This window comes from Octodon degus, unplaced genomic scaffold (genome assembly GCF_000260255.1).
Source record: "Octodon degus isolate 3935 unplaced genomic scaffold, OctDeg1.0 scaffold00064, whole genome shotgun sequence".
In the NCBI taxonomy this organism is placed as follows: domain Eukaryota; kingdom Metazoa; phylum Chordata; class Mammalia; order Rodentia; family Octodontidae; genus Octodon; species Octodon degus.
This window is the reverse complement of record NW_004524640.1, coordinates 2,743,062-2,764,072: the sequence shown is the minus strand read 5'-3', so window position 1 is coordinate 2,764,072 and position 21,011 is coordinate 2,743,062. Positions and strand designations below refer to the sequence as shown.

At 40.2% G+C, this 21,011-nt stretch overlaps 1 protein-coding gene across 1 annotated transcript in view; it reads right to left on the bottom strand.

The window, feature by feature from the left end:
• Window positions 1-5,704, bottom strand: part of Etnk1 (ethanolamine kinase 1) — a 63,429-nt gene extending 57,725 nt beyond the window's left edge. Inside the window, exon 1 of the mRNA XM_004634555.3 lies at window positions 5,200-5,704. Within this exon, the coding sequence (XP_004634612.1) occupies window positions 5,200-5,355 (156 nt within the window). The 5' untranslated portion in view covers window positions 5,356-5,704. The remainder of the gene's footprint in view (window positions 1-5,199) is intronic.
• Window positions 5,705-21,011: the final 15,307 nt, after the last annotated feature.

Genomic DNA, 21,011 nt, shown 5'->3' with positions numbered 1-21,011 from the left:
GAGCTATTTGGCCAGCCCTAAACTCATTCTTTTAAAAACAAAAATTAATTTTAAATTCAGAACACCAGGCTGAGGATGTAGCACGATAATAGGGGCACCAGCCAAGAATGAAGTAGCATTTTAGCCTAGCACCCTGCCTAGACGTGAGGCTAGCACCCAGCCTAGGATGTCAGATCTGCAGCATCACAAGAAAAAAAAGCTAAGGGTATGGTTTAGAACACTAAGGACAACAAACTCAGCCAGGCGTGGTGGGGCATGCCTGTAATTTCCCTGTAATCCCAGCACTTGAGAGGCCAAGGCAGGCAAATTCAAGGTCCACCTGGGCTACAAAGTAAGTTCAAGGCCAGCCTGAATTGCATAGTGAAATTCTATCTCAAAAAGAAGACACAATTCAATAGTGCACCTGTACAGGTCAGTTTTTATTCTTTCAAAGCACAGAACAATCAATATCAAAATTAAATGTCAATATTAAATTAAAGTGAGATTATGAATTTTTAATGTTTAGGTAACTGTCTCTAAAATGTTTGAAAACAAGGAAGGGTATACGGACAGTACTCTGTAGCTACACAACCTGACACATCAGCTCCCAGGCTAGTGTATATGCACTTAACAAATAAAATCCAGAAACTGCTCAGTGGTATAGCATCTGCCTAGGATGCACAGGCCCATGAAAAAAAAAAAAAAAAAAAAGGTTTTTTAATGCAGAAGCATACAGTACAGCAGTAGAGAGACCAATACATTCTCTAAATGTTCTCATGTAGCTTCTGCATGTGAAAAAAATCTATTCATCCCCAAAACACTATACTATATTTTGTTGTCTCTCTCAAAGACTGAGAATTTCAAAAACCAGATATCTGTTTTTTTATTAAGGCATCCAATATTCAGGTGCTCAGTGACAGTAATTGTTGAAAGAGGATTTATTTCACCCTCACAACGGCCCTCAGGTTCATTTTACAGTGAAGGATACTGAGGGCTTAAAAGGTTAAGTAACTTAACCAAATTAAAAAAGCTAGTAAAACAGTCTAGATTCAAAACCTGCACAGTTTCAACACTATGTTCTGCACCACTATCAGTATATTTCACTTTAAAAAAGAAAACTTAAATGGAAGCCTGACAAGGAGGCACATGCCTTAAACCCAGGAGGCTGAGGCAGGAATCCAGCCTAGACAATTTAGTGACTTGGTGAGACTCCACCTCAAAAGACTTAAAAAGAGCTTGGAACTTAGCTCAATAGCAAAAGAAAAAGGAAGGGGAGGGCAGGAGAGAGAAGGGGGCCACAGAACAAGAATGTCATGGAAAGCCCACAAAGAAAATCGTTAGTTTAAAACTGTTAACAGTGACTGACCTCAGGATCCTCTCAAGACTTTGCCATAATGGGCTATGTACAGGTCCCAAGTTGTGAAAAAAGTGTAAATAATGAAAATTGATGGAAAAAAAAGGTTCAACACTGCAGACAGACTCTAAGACAACGTAATGGAACATTAAAAACACTAATTTAACAGCATTTTTAGAAGGAAAAACAATTTTATGAACCTCTGGAGAATGATTGTTGAGCCTGAGAAGTGACTTAATTCTTCCTTTAAATGACCATCCAAAAGAATAGATAAATCTGGGCTACAAAGTGAGCTCAAGACTAGCCTGAACTGCATAATGAGACCCTGTCTCAAAAAGCAAAAAAGCCCCACACAATCTCTATCTTAAGGAAAGCTGAAGGAATTCCTTTTCAAAAACAATGTAAATTTATGTTCAAGGGAATTTATAGAAAACTCTTTTTTAAGAGGCAAAGATTTTTTTAATTGTATACAGACATGACTTCCCTGCTTTCATCATAATATATCAACACAACCTCTTTTGGACAAACAGCAGTATTTAACAAGATGGGTTCCCATCCCAGATCAGCCATTTACAAACCAGAGGCTCGGTTTCATTAACTATAACATACACAATAACAGCACTTGTCTACGGCATAGGATAGTTGGAAGAATACAGGTGAGAGCACTGTAGGAAAAGTATGAAAACAGTATTAAGTACAAAGCACTGGGGCTGGTACTAAACTGTACTGTGTGAGATCTACTCTGCCTACTCTCACTGAACTCAAAAAAACCTCACAAAGTTCTGTAAGAGCAGAAAAATCTATTTAAATTAGGGTATATCATTCCATGCACTCGTATGTTTTGAGCAAAGACTAGGCCCTTTCACCACTTTGTACTGAACTCAAGTCTTTCCAGTACACTCTGAAATCGGACATTTTCCAGATGTAATTTCCAAGTAAGATAAGTATTACTATAGAAAACTAAAGTATGTTTAAAGCATATTTTAAGCACCTGTCTAGTATGCTCAAGGCCCCGAGTTCAAACCCAGTGTGGGGTTGGGGGCACGGACAAGGGTAGTGGTGCTTGCCTATAATCCCAGCACTCAGGAGGGCGAAGCAGAAGAACAGTGTGTTTGAGCACAATCTGAGCTACACAGTGAATTCAAGGCCTGCCTGAACTACATTATCCAGGCCCTCTTCCAAAACAAAGCAAGCTATACTAATCAACACCAAATTTCCTAAAATTACATTCTAATCTGTTTGGTATACAATCCATGTTTTTCATTTTGAAATATGAGGTGTAATTTTTATCTGTATACTTCCAATATAGAAATCTCAAAACAGTCCCATTGAGATTTACTTAGAAATCCTGAAACATCAAGAGTCTATAATGACCTATCACTTCCCAGCCTTCTGGCTAAGATCAAGCGCAGAGTTTGTAATGAGCTAGAATGGGAGGAAGTCAAATGTTACTGAGTTGAAAGGTGAATAACCCGGCTGGAGAGATGGCTCAGTGGAATAAGCGCTGGCAAGCACAAGGGCCTGAGTTCAATCTCCGGGTCCGGAAAAAAAAAAAAAAAAAAAAGGAATAAAGAAAGAAAGGTGACTAACCATCATGTCAGTGTATCTGTGTCCCGGCTTCTGAATCAAAAACTTTGGATGTACATGGAAAAATACATTTCTACATAATAGTCAGGTTTCGAAAAAAGTAAGTGATAGTGTTTTCTATCACTTACAAATTAGCAGTGCTGATTATGAGCCCAAAGGTGAAAGCTGAAAACTGCCACTCAGAAATGAATATTAAATCACAATTACTTTCCAACAATCAAAACCAATTTCATGTACCATCTTTTGTCCTTTTTACCTAAAGCCTGGCTTTTTTATAATTTTACCCAAGAAATGTTACTACTCACCTACCATGGCTATTTGGACAATTAAATGTCAAAAACATAGAGAGAGAGATCAGTCTAGAACATGAGGCCCCAGCATAGCTATTATTACTATTCTACAGAAAAATAAAATTCCAGTCTTCAAATCTTCCAATTTTGGGGCCGGCCAAATAGCTCAGAGGATTAAAGCGTCTGCAAGGAGGCACAGGGGTCAGGGGTTCGATCTCCAGGCCTGCCGATCTCCAGGCCTGCCGTGCAGGGCACACTGAGATGGCAATTGAGACTGGGCATGGTGACGTACACCTGTAATCCCAGCTCTTGGGAGGCTGTAAACAGGCGGATTACTAGGAGTCTGACCTAGTAGTGAGACCCTGAACACCCTGTAGGCACTTCCCTAAAAAAATACAAAAAAAAAAAAAAAACTTCAAACTTTGAAGCCACTGCTTAAAAAGCAACATGACGTGTTAGTGCTGGAGTTTACCAGGAAGTGGCACTAACTTTAATAAGAGATATGCTTAATTTATGACTCACTGCCAGAAAATAAATCACTTTAATAAATTTTAGAATGGTCAAAAATAAACTGGAAAAGTTAATAAATAACCAGTAAGTATGAAGACCAGGGATGTGGTAACTGTAGACCACTTGCTAGCGCGTGCAAGGCCCAGGGTCCAATCCCAGCACCCCAGGGAGGAACAAACAAGTACAAGTTCCAATTTTGAAGACATTTCCATAAAGGAAGTAATTCTTAATTATAAAAACACTAGATTCATTATTGCATATATATGGCAAACAAATAGACCCTTAAAATTCTGAACATTTTTGAATCACAATTTTTTCCCCCTAAAGCATATGGTTCCTTTTAATCTGTTCAAAATTCCCCTAGGCAGTAAGAACTGAAACTGACACAAGAAAGGCCAAGTGTCAGGGACTGTTCTGGGACCTGGGTATTGTTCATGTTTCATGCATCTTTGTAGATAGATGGATGGCTACTTTAGTAAAGAGTTCAAGAAACAACCAATCAACAAACACTACTGAATAAATTCGACAATTGAAGTCATCAAAAAACGAGGCAGATGATTTTACTAATTCAAATCATGTTCTTACAACCCCTAAATATCAGTCTTGAAATTTATTGAGATTTTTTTGTTTGTTCGTTTGCAAGGATAAATGAGTTTAAGAGGTCCATTTTGCCATGTAATTTGTAAAACTAAATACTGCAAAACCTGCAAAAAATTTAAAATTGGCATTCTATAAGAAATCATAACTTCAAGTTAATCGAAAACTCAAAGAGATGGGTTTTCCTCCCAGGTTTTTGTCTGTGTATAAATACAGTGGGTCAAGAAAAGCAAATATTCCCCAGTCCCCGCCATGCCAACATGAGGTACTAATTTTACTACAACTTAAAAATTCGGAAATATCTAAGCAAAGAAAAGATGTATGCAGTGCGACCTAAAAACTTAAATCTAGAACGCACGGCCCGGATCATGACTCTGGAATCGAGTACTCGCCAATGCGAGCATTTGGGAAGATACATTGCAGGCGGAGGCTTGATCAAGGAGGGTAAGTCGCCAGGGTGTGGGAGGGGATGGGAACGACCAGAAAGGATTAATGAGCGCAATATTTATGGAAGGAGGAAGTCACTGGGGCGGCAGCCGAGGACCCCGCGCAGGGGGAGTGGAGAGGGCTCGTTTTACAGTCAGAACCGACTGCGGAGTGGGAGGAGGGGCAACCAGCGCCGGAATCTTCTCCCGGGGTGGAAGGGGTGCGTCACTCACGCAGCGGCTTGCAGAAGGGGAAAACGTGCCCTCGGGGCAATCTTAATAGCAGCTGTGGAGAGGGGGAGTGACCTTCCCGGGGGGATGCAGGAGCCCAGGGCCGTTTCCCGGAGGACCGCGGAGGGGGATGCTCCTGAGGGCCCTCGCGCTGGCCGGGAAGCCGGGGGCGGCCGGGAGGACGCCGGGGGCGGGGGGCCGCGGGGGTGGGGGGGGCGTTACCTACCTGCAGGGTCACCTCCTGAGGGTCCCAGTGGGGCCGCAGGTGTCGCAGCAGGCTCAGGGCCCCCTCCCGGCAGCGCTGCTCCTCCTGATCCTGCACCGTGACGTTCAGCTTGGGCACCTCCGGCGAGCCGGACGGGACGTGGATGTAATTGGCCATGGCCCAGGCGACGGCGGAGACGACCACGACCACGACGGCGACGGCGACCACGAGAACGGCGGGCGCCGACAGGCTGGTGGTTCCTTCCGTCCCGGGGCGCCCTCGCGGGAGGGCTGGGGGCGCTCGGGTGGACGGGCGAGCGGTAGGAAAACGGCTAGAGGCGGCACGCTGGCCGAGCCGGACCTGGACAGCAACGGAACTGCGCCGCGGCCGCTCACGGGCTAGACTTCTCTGTGCGCTCCGCCGCGGTCGGCCGCGGAGGATGCCGGGACTGGTCTGACGCCGGCGTCACGCCGGGGGCGGAGCCTCGGTGCGTCACAAGCCGGCCGGGTTTCCGAGCTCGGGGCACAAAGGGCCAGCTGCTCCGCGCCGCGCTCGGACTCAGCGGTAATCGCGTGCAACGTGCAGAAGAACCGCTAGTTGGAAAGACGCGGGGTTCCTGCTCCGGAATAAACCTGCACTCTGCAAGGCATTAGAGCTTTAGCTAACCGGATCAAGATAGTCCCCGGGCTTTAGGCTTGAGTTAGAGCTCAGGGTACTGGGGGCAGGAGAAACAGCCACCCCTGAAACAACCACAGGATCAAGCTCTGAATTTAGCATGAGCAGGGCAAGCTGGGTGAACTTAGTCATTGTGATCCCGGGGCCGCTGTGTAACTGAAGGACCACATAGTTTAATTGATGTAGCAACTAAATTCCCATCGACATGATCAAGACTAATTTCAGATAGTTGGGCAAGACAAATTCAGCACTTCAACAAGTATTTTTAGGGTCAGATGATTGACCATACTGAAAATTATTCGAAGCTCGGAAGAACAGGCTAGAAGATGGGATGAGAACTAGGGAAGGGGAAAAGCAGCTTTTCTGACACGGTGCTAGAGAGACTGGTGGAGTGTGTCAGTATCGCTGAGCAGGCCCTCAAGTCCATATAGCTTCTACCCTTAAGCCTAAAGTATCAAAGTCTTAAAACGGCTATTTCCAACACAGAAAGGAATGAAGCGAACTGGATAATACATAGTTATTTTTGAGATTTTTAATTTTCTTTTAGGATGAAAGAAAATGGAGTGGGATTTGACCTCAGAATCTGTCTTCTCTGCAGCGTTTAACGTGATGGGTTTTTTGTAATAAATTGATGATTAACATTAGAAATGTTTAACGTAACTCACAAAAACTTACATTCTGATTGTTCACAAAGAGCGCACTTATTTTTGTAAGTCAAAATCAAATACTTGAAGGACAACAAATTCCTAAACCAAAAAAAGGGAAATCGAGCTTTGCACTACAACAAGGAAACTGACTTAACCTTGCTTCCCTACTCCCCTTTTTACTGCAGTGCTGGGGTTTAACTCCAGGGCCTCAAACATGCAAGCCAAATGCCCTACCACTGTGTAACTTTTCTGATGATTGATAGATAATTGTTTGATACAGCGTCTCACTACACAGCTCAGCCTCACACAGATCTCCCGTCTCAGACTCCCCAGCGCTGAGATTACAGGTATGTGCCACCACACCTGGTCTTGGTGGCTGGCGCAATAGCCTAAGTTAGCATTTAGTCGGCTGAGCTATCTCCCCAGCCCTTTTCTGTTTTATTGAGACAGCAGTCCCTTATTAAGTTGTCCATGCTAGCCTCGGGCTTGCTGGTCATTCTGTTCCATCCTCTCTTATAGCTAGGATTACAGATGTGCACCACCAGGCCCTGCTAGACTTAGACATGTTTTTAAAATCATGTAAAATATGATGAGATCCTGGTTTCACCACCCAGCACAAAAAAAGGAGGGGAAAAAAATCACATACCAAAAGAAACAGGAGATCAGAAACACTGAGTAGATAAGAGGGGCTGTACTGGTCAATACATTGTGTCAATTTAAGTTTAGAAGTTGAATTCAGTGACTCAGCAGAGAGCCAGGATTCTTAGTTTGTAAACATCCTCATCCTGTGCAAGAGGAGGGCATGGGCATTGTGTGAGTCCTACACCCCCAGCCCCAGTGTAGCTTGTTTATAAGGAGGGGAGAGGAGCTGGCTAGAAGCTGCAGCTGCTGCCCTTCCCTTTGCTTTTCACTGTTTCATGCTGCCAGGAACAGCTGCTCTCTGCCATGTGCCACTCTGCCTTGGAGCCAGCCGAGCATAGACTGAAACCTCCACAAACTGTGAGCTAAATAAACCTTTCCTTCCTTAATTTTGGGTGGTGGGCATTTTATCCCAGCAACAAGTAAAAAGTAACTGAGACAGGGCCTAAAGAATTCAAAAATCCAGCTGTAGTTCTTTTTAAAACCAATGTATACCTCCTCTTCCTCCTCCTCCTCCTCCCCCTCCTCCTCCTCCTCCTCCTCCTTCTTCTCTTCTTCCTCTTCCTCTTCCTCTTCTTCCTCTTCTTCCTCTTCTTCCTCTTCCTCTTCTTCATATTTGGTACAGGGTCTCACTACACAGCTCAGACTCATCGTGATCCTCCTGTTTTCAGCCTCCCCGGCGCTGAGATTACAGGTGTGCACCACCACACCGGATCTCGGTGACCAGCTGAGGGTGCCCAGAGCAAGGCTGGCCTGGGATGTGGTACTGGGAATGGAATCGCGAGATGCTTAGTCCACTGAGCTATCTCGCCGGCCCTGTACTTCTTGTTAGTTTGCAAACTGTCTCTGCCTGTTCCTTCCAGGTGTTATTTCCATTCTTCTTCTAATGGTTTTTGTTGAATGTAACATGTTGCTGTCTATGCATGACATAGTGTAGGAGTCACAAGCAGACGTGCTTAGTGTTTTAATAGGGGCATAAAAGAAGGCCAGGGAGATAGCTCAGCAGAAAAAGCACCTGCCTGGCAAATGCAAGGTCCTGAGTTCGATCCATGGTCCCCCCCCAAAAAAAAAATGCATAAAAGAGAAGAGCTCTTTTCATGTATTCTGCCTACTAGTTTATTTCTGTATGTCTTCTTATCATTCAGATTTTGCTCAAAAATTGTTCCCAGAAGGCCTTCTCATTGCTTTATGACAACATTATAGACAACGATTATGGAGCTAGGGATACAGATACGGATTTAGACATATCTCAATCACTTATCACAATGTAAGTTGTCTTGAGATTGGTGTGTTTACCTTTCTTAATATCCGTCTTTTGTACGAGGATGGTGGCCCTAGGCAAACAAAGCTATAGTTTATCTTATCTATGGTCATATTTGCACTGCCTAGAATAGTACCTAGGACATAAAAATACTCAATAAATAAATGCTTAAACCAACCTAGTTCATTTCTAAAAGTCTACCATTCTCCCATAAGCAATCCCAGCCAGAGGGTTCATTAGCTGATCACTAGAGTACTCTGTTGTGAACCCTTCCAGAACCTGACCATGTCCTTAGCCAATGGCCGTCCTGTTTGTTATCTTCAGGCTTATCTTAGCTTAGGATGTCAATACAATTCCCCAGCACCTTGCAACTCATATCTAGAGGTTGTAAAATGGGCATGACGTTACTATAAAGTATTTAACACATTTTTTGTCCCTTTCTGGCATTTAGTATAACATTAGGATCCTCCAGTAGCTAGAATAGCCTTGTTTCCTGTGTCTGTGTCTTGAGATCACATTCATTCTTCAATTTAACAATCCAGCAATCTTCTTAGAGCTTATCTAGGATTTTCCTAGTGCAAATTCACTTCTTTTGTTTATCATTCTTTCTATCTACCTATCAGTCTGTCTATTTTGTAGTACTAGGGATAGAACCCAAGGCTCTGCACATGCTAGGCATTCTACCACTGAGCTACATCCCCACCCCTGCTTCTCTCTTTTATGTATCTATTAAAGCTCCTAGGCACTTCTTCTTGCTACCCCCACGTTGTGCATTTAACACATAATAATTACATCATATATAAATAACCAGAGAAGCCACTATAACTGGTTTTGTGATAGACAGTTTGTATAAGACAATGAAAGGTCACTAAATATAAAGATCACTAAATACAAATCTTGGGTTTCTGATCACAAAATTTTATTATAACGTAGTTATATTTAGTTACCAGAGAAACAAGATAGACTTTTCAGAAGAAAATACTCTATGCAATAAGATTAGGTAGGCATGTCTAACAGCTAGCTCATCCACTCAGTTGCAAACATCTTTCAAATGAAATCGTTCCTATATACCTAAGAGAAAAACCAGAGTTAATTAATTTCTTTGCACAGTGAACTTCAACTTCAGGAATTCAAAACATCTATAATACCAGACATTCAAGGCCTGGAATGCTGCCTGTTCCCCTCCACACACAAGAAAAAGTCTAAGGAAGAATGCCTAGGCACTAAGATTTCAGAGATGCTATATCAAAATAAGGCTGCACCTGTTCTCCACTTTACAACTTTAAGTAGCCTAGAGGAACTGATTATAAAACTGCTGCAACAACCTCGTTAAACAGTGGTCTGGCAGGCTGTACTATTGCTATGTGTGTGCTCAGTTTTAAGATCTAATAAACATTTAACTCTACACAATATATCTGTTGGTCCATGTTCTGTTTTGCCTCTTTCTTATATTCGAATTTTAAGTACATACATTAATTACCCACTCAGAGCAGGCACTACCCTCACCCCATGCCCTTCTGAGGATTGAACCCAATCCACCTCATGCTTTGGGGTGAGGGGGCAGTCCTAGAGTAGAACCCAGGTCCTTCACATTGAGTTAAATTTTTAATTTTGAGACAGGTTGCAATAAATTGCTAAGTTGCCCTGGCTGGGCTCAAACTTGCAATCTTCCTCTCTTAACCTCCTAAAGTCCTGGGACTATAGGCCCTCTGGTTTTTTGTTTTCAAACAGTGTCTCTCTACAATCCCAAGGCCTGCATTATCTTCCCAAGTAACTGTGGTTATAGGTATGGGCCCCTGCACCTAGCTCTGAGAGTAGGAATTCTATCATTTTCCTCTTACGATCCTCCACAATCTTAAATCAGTGTCTTGTATATTATAAATTATAATTATGGGTTTAACGAAATAAAAAAATTATCCCTAACTTTCTTCATCTAAAATGTGACAGGGGAGGAGAGGAGAGGTCAAGCCAATGGCACATGCCTGTAATCCTGGCACCCAGAAAGCTGAGCCAGGAGAACCATGAGTCGGAGGCCAGGCCGGGGAAGTTATCTGAGTCTATCTCAAAGAAAATAAATAAATACAAAAAAAAAAAGTAGAACATATTGGGGTGGGAATTTTTTTAAAGATCATTACATGAGTAATGAAAGGAAATCTGCCTTAGCAAAGGAACAGGAATAAGCAGATCAATAAAAAAGACCCCAAAGTATAGAGAGCTACCTGCTGTGTAATAAAAGTCATTTTTGTGTTGTGAGACAGGGTTTCTCTACATTGCCTAGATTGCCTAGCTTAGCCTTGAATTCTGTCATAGTTACCAGTGGCAATAATATCACTTTAAAGGTGATACCATAATCCTGAGGATTTCAATCTGCTTTTCCCAAAGTTGAGCCAATGATTAGAATTCAGCAAGCACTGAATAATTATTTGTTTAATGATAAAATAAAGAACAGCATAAACGTATACTGCACTTTAAAATAATTTTTCCAAACTCTGCAATATACCAGATGGAATAATGAGTCTTTGTTGTTTTACTGATATTCCAACCTTTTTCCAATCACTTAGTCATCTTAACACCAATTCCCATGGTAAACTTTTAATATCTTCACTTCCGTGACTATTTGGCTTCTTTTTTCTTTTCTTTTCCTTTCCTCCTTTTCTTTTCTTTATTTATTTTGTATATCCCGTTTGTGTATTTGGTACTGGGTCTCACTATGCAGATCGGACTCGTGGTGATCCTGCTGCTTTCAGCCTCCCCAGCAGTGAGATTACAGGCATGCACCACCACGCCCACACTTGGTTGCTGCTCAGCGAGCCCTGGGGGTGTGGATGGGGCAACATACAGGACTGGGTATCAAACCCTGGTCCCTGAACCTGCCACACCAGGCACTCTGTCTGCTGAGCTACCTCGCCAGCTCCTATTTGGATTTTGTAATGAACATTTTAAGCAATGGTTTCATATTTTGAAGAAGAAATTTCAGAACAGTCTTCTAACTCCTACCTCTTATGCACCTATAATATAAACAAAATACACAAGGAAGGGCCAATTGTATGGCTTAAGGTTCTACCTGCCTAACTCCAAAGGGTACAGTATTGCTTTCTTGCTCTTTAACAGTAGTGAGGCGGAGTCTGAACTTGTAGTTCGGTGGCAGAGCATTTGCTAACATGAATGAGATTTTGGTTGATCCCCAGGATCACAAAACACAAACCAAAGCCCTAGTGAAGTAAGGAAGGAGATTAAAAAGATTTTGGTTTTGTGCAGTCCTGCTGTAAAATCTGAGCTCTTTACTTACTCCCTTTTTTTCCTCATCTGCTAAATAGTTATAATAACTGATGTGGAGAACTAAACATGGAGTGCAGCAGCAAAGTGTTTGCCTAGCATATGCAAGGCCCTGAGTTCAACCCTCAGTGGTGCAAATTTTAAAAAAACAAATACAAGAAGTCTTAAGTACACAAGTAAAAGCACCGGCGATATAGCTCAGTGGTGCAGTGTGTGCTTAGCATGTGTAAGACCCTGGGTTCTATCCCCAGCAACACACACACACACTATGTGATTTATGAGTCCTTAAAGTAATTCCTAGTTCCAATACGTAGTTCATCAAATATTTTGAATCCTCTTTATTAAATTTTTATCTGGATTCCATGAAATGGTACATAATAATTAGCCATTATTAAGTGAACGTAAAAGACATTTTTAATTCAGGACAAGTAGTTCAGTGGTGAAACCTTAGTCCAGTAAAGATATCTCAAGATGCAGAACTGAGCTACGGAGGTGGGGTCTGCTAAATTCACGTCTCTGCTTTCCTCGAGATCGAAACTTTTATCACATGCTATAGGCTCAGGGAGGAGAGAAGAGAATATCAAGGACCTAGTTTCTCTGATCTTTTGTAAGCTACTAAGTCCGCTCATGTTACTCTGCTTTTCTTCCCATTGTGTGTTTTAAGGCTATCAGTAACATGACCTGGAAAGAGTACAATAACAAAAGATGAGGGGTGACACAGGGACCGGTAGCTCAGTGAGGCCTGTGAGTTGCTTCAAACCAGAGAAGGTGAAGGGAGATTGACTGTTATAGATCTGAAGGATTTAGGACTATAAAACTCTGAAGTGGGGCTGGGGAGATAGCTCAGTGGTGTAAGTGCCTGCTTGGCAAGTGCAAAGTTCCAAGTTTGATCCCAGATACTGCAAAAGCAAAACAAAACAAAACAAAAACCTCAGTGTTTTAAATTAAATCGGGCAGAATTAACTCACTCATTAATTCCCTATTAAGTAGAGGTCAGTGAGATAAACCAGGGTGCCTGTGTGTCTACTGAACAGCAGATTGTCCAACAATCCAATAATAAGCATTCGTAAGAGCCCAAAGTACAGTGAGGCAAATCCAGTGACTTCAAGAGAGCAAAGCCAACTGTACTAATTAATCAACTTTTGTGATGGTGTTCGGTCATTAGCTATAATGAGGAAATACTGGATTCAATCTCCTCGGATTTGCTGAGATGTGACTGCCTCATCTTGTTAGCACACTGAAAGCAGATGGTGTAGAACCTGGTATTACTAATTAGAGAGAAAACTCACTGGCAGACTTATCCAAATGGTTAACAATACCCCCGCTGCTGAAATGTACCAAATGGGACTATTTAAGGACTGGTCCAAAGGATTTTTAATATACTTCTATGTGACAAGAATGAGACATTTTACAAACACCAGGAGGAGTCTCTCCCTATTCCCATACCTTTGAGTCATTACTCTGAAAGGGTGGTTGTCAGCCAAAAGCATGCCTTCTTGACCCTAAACCATATGTCTGAAGCAAATATATGAAGTGGCCAATAAACACTCAGAAGGAAAACTTTAAAAGTAGATGGAAAAGAAAATGAGAAGAGGCAGAATGGTGAAAAAAAAATTCAATTAATCTAAACTGTCCTACAACTATAAGACAAACTATAGAAAGAATAGAAATGAATGTGTCTGAGAGACATAACTTGACTTTCAAATATTACTTATATCTCCAATTGGTCACAAAATAACAATTGTTAAAAGTAGACCATATGACAAATTAATTATATAAAATCAAAATTGTTAACCTAAGGTTGAAAAGAAAGTCTCGATGTGAAGAGATAAGTGAAGATTTTCCTCAATATAAACTGAGCCCAAGGGCTGGGGATGTAGCTCACCACTAGACTGCCTCCCTAGGATATACCAGGCCTGAGTTCAATTCCTGGGACCAACAAAAAACAAAAGCTCTGAGTTCAAAATGAAACTCAAAATACATTGTCAATACTTTGAAAATAACTGGTATGAAAACAATGTACTCAAGATGAGCTGCAGCTATATTAACTCTTACACGTATAAGCAACTAAGCATTTTATCCTTAAGATAGCAAAAGAGAAAATAAGAACTCCAGTTATCCTTTTAAGAATACCCGAGAGGGGCAGTGAGAAGGGCAAAGAAACCATAAGAGGGTCCTTTTAGTTCAAACAAGGCGATTTTAGCTGTAACTAGCAAATGTGAATGGGTTTTTCCTGTATCACCAGTAACTACTGTAATTTGAGAGAAAAGGGGTTTTTTTTGTTTGTTTAGAAAATGTTACTCTTGTACTGGAAATTGGCTAGCATGCTTATGGTCTTGGTTGAGTGTGTGTGTGTGTGTGTGTGTGCGCGTGTGTAAAAAAGAGAAGGGGAAAATATGTGTTATTTAGGAATGAAGACATGCACAGTAAAAGCTGTATTTTATCAACTAGCAATTTAGAAATGAGCATCCTAATTTAATTAAAGATAATTTTATCAAAGTGATTAGTCAAAATGACAAAGAGATCAAAACATATTCTCAGTCGGTAATTTTAATTTAAAAAGAGTGCTTTGTTTTAACAGTTTTTCAAGCAGGTTATGGTGGCATGCACCTTTAATCCTGGCGCGTGGGAGGCTGAGGCAGGAGGATCGCTGAGAGTTTGAGGCCACCAGAGCTGTGTAGTAAGCTCAAGGCAAGCCTGAAATACATAGCAAGACTCTGTCCCCAAAGCAAAACAAAAATTCTCGATCTTTATGTATTTTCAGTTTTCAGAGTTTTTTCAGATTTTCTTCCTGAAAGTTATTTGGTTACTTATGGTTACTTAGTTATTTGGTTACTTATGCTTCCATATAGCTTCCTTATGTTTTGTGGACATTAACCCTTTATGTAATGCATGGCTGGCCAATAAGTCCTCCCAATCTGTATCCTAGGCTGGCCTCCAACATGTAGTTTCCTGCCTCATCTTCCTGAGAGCTTGGATTAAGGCCTGCAGTATCAGCTCCGGCTCTGTAGGTTGTCTCTTTACTATGCAATTTCTTCCTTTGCTAAGCCGAAAAATTTGATGTGATGTGATTCTGCTTCTCTGTTATTACCTGAGCTTTTAGGATCAAATCCAAAAAAATCATTCTTCAGACCAATGTTCTATAGTTTTTCCTCCAGTGTTTCTTCTAGCAGTTTTATAGTTTCAGGTCTTATGTTTCACCCTTTAGTGTATGTTCATTTTGGCTTTTTACATGCTGTGAGATGAGTTCAATTTCATTCTTCCCTATGTGGCTACCCAGTTTTCCCAATACATTTCTTTAAAAGACTATCATTTCCCCCATTCCACACTCTTGGCAACTTGATAAAAAGTTCAGTTGAACAGACCAGAGGAATAACTCAGTGGTAGAGCACTCACCTTGCAAGCCTCTATCCCAAGTACTACCAAAAGAAAAAACTTCAATCAACCATAAATGTGTAGGTTCATTTCTGGGTTCTGTACTTTAGTTGGTTAGTTGATGTCTTTCTGCCAATACCATGCTGTCGTAATTACTATAAATTTGTGGAATAGTATGATGCCTCCAGCTTTGTTCTTTTTGCTCAACATTGCCTTAGTTATTTGGTTACTTATGGTTCCATGTGCCTATTTTTTTTACAAATGACCCAAGTTTTATTCTCTTTTATAATAGAATAATACTCTATTATGCATCCACATCAATTTTTCTTTATCCATTTACCATTCTCATCTTGTTTTAATTTATATCTCTTTAATGGTCAGAAGTTGGGTTTTTTTTTTCTTTTTTGGTAGAACAGTTTCAATAATTAATACATTGCATACATTCTTCCTAGTGCTTAATTGCTGTACAAGATGTAGACATGTAGCCTATTTACAAACACTATTAGAACAAATCCCTCTATTCATTGAGAGAATGGAACTATATATCTATCCTAACCATTTTGAATACACAGATATAAAATGGACATTCATCTGTATCCTCTTTTTTCATTTAGCTCCGTTATTTGAATCTTATAGCTGTGTTAACTCAGCAAAATATTCTAAGAGTCCAGTAGTCCATAATAGTATTGGGTCTTCCGCTTGACTGGCAATGTCAGAAATTGTTGACCTGAGTCCCCTACAGCTCAACATAACACCATGGCTTTACTTCTTATACTTCATTTTTATATTTTTCTACTGGAACCATTCATGTGACTATTAGGATTGTTTTTTTCCTACACCTGTGAAAAATTGCATTGAAGTTTTGATACAGGTTGCGCTGAATCTGTGATTTGCGTAGTATAAATATGTTAATAATATTGTGTCATCCCATGAACTAAGAAATATTTAATTTGTATCTTCTCAGTTTCTTCAATACTTCATGGTTTTCAGATATAGAACTTTCACTTTTTTAGCTAAATTTAGTTCAAAGGCTTTGTTTTATTTTTCATTAATGGGGTCATTTTCTTGATTTCTTCCTCATGTCATTTATTAGTATGTAGATATGTTACTGATTTTTTGTGTTAATACTGCATATTGCAAGTTTACTGTATTTGTTTAATTCTGAGAATTATTTAATAGAATCTTTGGAGCTTTCTCTATAGAAAATTCTGTCATTAGCAATAGTGACAATTTCACTTCTTACTTTCCTATTTGTAGGTTTTTAAATTTTTTTCTCTTGCATAATTGCTACATCTAGCACATCAAAGAGAAGTACTGTGTCAAAGAGAAGTACTGAAAATAGAATTCTTTGTCTTCTTTTAGAGGAAAAATCCTTCATTTTTTGAATTAGATTTCATTGGTACATTTTTATATATACATAATGATCACATTCATCGTAGAGAATATGTACCTGTACATGATATAACCTGGTTTTCCCCCCATTGCCTTATACTCCCTCCAACCCCCCATTTACAAAACTCTCTGTCCTTGTTTTCTTTCTTTTCTCAATCTCTCTCTCTCTCTCTCTCTCTCTCTCTCTCTCTCTTTCTCTTTCTTTTCAGGAAAAAGCTTTAGCTGGAAAGTGAGAGAAAAATGATAAATACTTTAATCTGAGAGGTCCATGAAGATCATTCCAGGCCTGAACAAAAGAGACTGAGGGAAAATAGGAAAGATGTGCAGATTCTGGGGCTTGGCAGGGCACATGCTGAGGTAAGCAGTCAGAGTGGCCCCAAAACTTGCAAATGATCATGACTGAGTATAACATTTAGCAGTGGGCTGGTCACAACTGGCCCACTTTATTATGTTAAAGTACATTCCATTTTTTGAGACTTTATCAGAAAAAAAGATGTGGAACTTTGTTAAATGCCTTATTTTGTTTGTTGCTATATAATCGTATACATTTCATGCTGTTAATGTGGTGTATCACATTTATTGATTCCTGTATGTGGACTTGTTCTTATACCACATTTGATTTTGGGTAATCCAAGATCAGACTGCTGTCATTTGATGAGGGATTTCTTGCTATATCTTAGCGAAAGGCAACACATGGATGAAACAGAGAGCAAAACGGAATCAAACTCATCCATCTGTTAAGAACCTTCTACCATCTCGATGCTTTCTGTTGGCTTCCACCTCTCAACACTGAGGCACATAAATTTTCAACACATGAACTTTAGGGGCACATTTAAATCACAGCAAAAAAAATATTAATAGGTAAAGGCTTGCCACTGCCATTTTGTTACTTGTTTTATGGTGATTTGATTGATATTTTGTTTGTTTTTGTCTTCTCTTGATATCTTCCTTTGTGGTTTGAGGCTTTCTATGGTGGTATGCTTTGAATTATTTCTATTTATGTTTTGTACATCTACCACAGTTTGTTGCTCTGTGGTTACCAGAAAACTTACATAAAAATGATTTACAACTATAATAAATTACTTTAAGCTGATAATAACTTAATTTTGATTTCATACAGCATCCCAAGGATAGACCACTATTTCATCTCAGTAGGGGGCCCAGTGGGCCAGCTCATCACAACCTTGGGAAATCAGAACATTCTTTTGGGCTCCACACTTAGACGGAGTGGCTAGCTGGACTCAGCTGGTTGGTGTCACCACTGGCATTACCATTCCCTCTAACCCAGCAAATCCCGAGCAGAGTGGTACCATTGTTTGAGTTCTCCAGTTGGGCAGGGCTGCGGGCTGAGCTTCAACATTATGGTCAGGATGGACAGGACCATTTCCATCTTCTATGGAAATGTATAGTCCAAGCTTGCTTCCCTGCTTAGGGCTTTGGAGTAGACTTGGGCTAGTCAGAGTTGCTGAATGATTAGAGTAAAAGGGTCTCTATTCTGCTGAGACAGCCCCGCTAGGTTTTATGAATGGGTTATGCTGCTGGCTGGTGTGTCTGATAAGACACATCTACTCCAGGCAGGAACATGGTAGAATTACCATACCAACGCAAGCATGCTGGGCACTGGAAACTCCACCTTCTGTTCTTTTTTTTTTATCTGACCCCAGGCAGTCTAGATCTGCCTTGCCCCCACTGATCTCCATGATGCAAGTAGTGGGTTTCCTGGAATGCTAGGGAAGCTGACCATCTGTCTAATTCCTGTCATTTCGCATGGTAGATCTGTGGGTCCAAGGGAAATTAGCTCTTCGTGGCACTGTTCTGAGTTGGGGAGGGAAAGAGTCAATGTAGTAAAAGTAAGCCTGTTCCTTTTATCTTTACTATGGTTTTCGATTGATTCTGTGGTCTTAGCCAGCATCTTAGTCTCATCTTTAAGGTTTAAAGTTTTCACAAAGGTTCTTGTCTGGGGAGTGGCCAGTTGGATGTTCTGTCATAGAGAACCATAACCTGAAATTTTTTCTTACCTATTCTTCCCCTAATTATTCAGTAATTAGCATAAGAAATTTTTTAAAATGTAGTAAAAGACAACAAAATGTTTTGATAAAATAATCTTGGATTTAAGAGAAATTACCTTTTGTTTTTTTTTTTGTTTCTGGGTTTTTTTTTAAACTTTCAAATGTAGCTATTACAGCTTTTCTCCCTCTCCAGCAATTTAGTTTTTTATTTTTCTTTTTCTCTCTTGATCCTGCTGATCAAAGGCAAATGATTCTAATCAACAGCTCACATGTTTATCTCTTTTTCAAGACCACAACATAAGTCTAGCACCATTGCCTAAAATGTATTTAGACACACAGGAGTATAAATATAAAGAGGTAAGGGGAAAAAACTGAAAATGTTTGATAATCAATGTGAAAACTAATGACTGGGAATATTAATTTGCACATGTGCTATATTTAAAAAAATTAATCTACCAAATGTAGCATGCAATATATATATATATATATATATATATATATATATATATATTTTCTGTACACATTTCTTACATAGGTGATATTACATTGTATTTTTAGTTGATGTGAACAACTTAAATATGTCATGTGAATTTCTTCATGCATCTAAAATTCAGGATAAGCATAATTTTGATGGTTGCATACAATTTTTTTCTTTCTTCCCTCCTTCATTTCCATTGTGATAAAAATATGAAACTTATCCTTTTATCCAATTTTTAAGTGTGTACTGATGAAAAGGTGAACTGCTGATTGGAATGATCTGTTAAATGTACATACACACACCCTCTCACTAATCGGCCAACTGAACTGCTCATCTGGCTTCTGAATCAGAATTCAAGGCCTGCTTAAGAGCAGGTATATAAAATTAAGCTAAAGACCACTCATACTCAGTTTTCTCTTTACAAAATGAAACTAATATTACTAACTACCTCAGTTGTTATCACTCAGATTAAATAAAACATGTAAATTGTTAAGCATGGTAGTCCACACCTGTAATTCTAGTACTTGGGAGACTGAGGCAGGGGGGTTGAATGTTTGAAGCCAGCCTCAGCTATATAATGAGATGCTGCCTCCAAGAAAATGTATCTTGGTTACTTTTTTCATTGCTGAGACAAAATACCAGGCATCCAAAGTTAAAGGGGGAAAAGTTTACTTAGATCACAATTTGTGGAGGTTTCAGTTCCCAGTCAGCTCGCTTCAAGACAAGAGTAGCCTGGCAGAGGGGCATCAGAGAGGAGAAACAGTTCGTGTGGCAAAAGATAGCAAAAGCAACGAGGGGGAGAGAGGGGCTACAAGCCTCTTTCTGTCACTTACATTGTGTTGGAAGTGGCTGAAGCTGGAAATTGGTCATACGTGTGAGAGTAGGGCAAGGCCGCAGTGCTGAAAGCAGTCAAAACTACCTCAGTTTTGAGAAAAGCATCCTGCCTGGTCAGTTACAGCCATTAGTTGCTAGGCAACCTTGTGTTTCATGACACTAAATTTGTAAGAGTATAAATGAATACCCCTATTATTGTTGTTCAGGTCCTTTGCCCATCAGACAGACAGGCCTTCACCAGACCCAGCTCTTGTCTCTAGTTTATCTTTTCTTCAGTCCTGCTTATGTTCCTCCATGAGGTACACCAAGAGACCAACCAATCCCTACAATATTATCAACAAGCTACCCATCCTAGGGAGGATGCAGCACTCACACACTCAATCCTAGCATCAAACCATGAGTCAATTGCAAACTCTAGATTCAGCCACCTCTGAAAAGCAGGCCCCCCATGACCCCATGAAGCTTTGGGGTCCATCTAGACATAAATCATAACAATATGTAAATCACTTAATAAAGTAGGTAAATTGAGTAGGTAAATTGTACCTACTCAATATATATTGGCCATTGTTGATGGCATTGGCCAGTTAAGTCAACTTAAACTGTCAGTCACATTGAAATATTTGGTATTAACTTAGATCATGTGTGTACCAGCCAGATGAGATGACCATGCATCTGCAGTCACAGCTGTGCAGGAAGATGACCTGAGCCTAGGAGTTCAGGACCAGCCTAGGAAACATAAGGAGACCCAGTGTCAAGAAAGAAAAAAAGTATTAAATCAAAATGAAGCTCATTTCTTTTTTTTTCTGTATGAATTTGCCTATACAGTGTAACACAGTGTCTGATGTAGTCAAAATTTATCTTATATTGATAAGTGCTGGGAATTGAAACCAGGGCTTTGTATATATTAAGTACAGATATAAGCTCTACTGCTATGCTATGCCCTCAGCCTCTAAATATTTCTTTGATGAATAAAGGGTTGAAAGGTTATTAAACAGATTGTCACATGCTACAGATTGTGAAATGCTAGTATTCTGATTCAAAAGCAAGATAGATCAATAAAGGTCTTGGTTGATAATAATAAATAAAAATCTTAATGGGTTCGTTGACCTCCCATAAACAAATGATAGTGTTCACAGTCCATAGTTCCCTACACTGAGTTGGAAAGATCCTATCTATTTATCTGTCTGTGAGAAAGGTCTGAGCAGGAGTAGTATAGTGGTAAAGGGAAGAGAGAGAGAGAGAAAGAG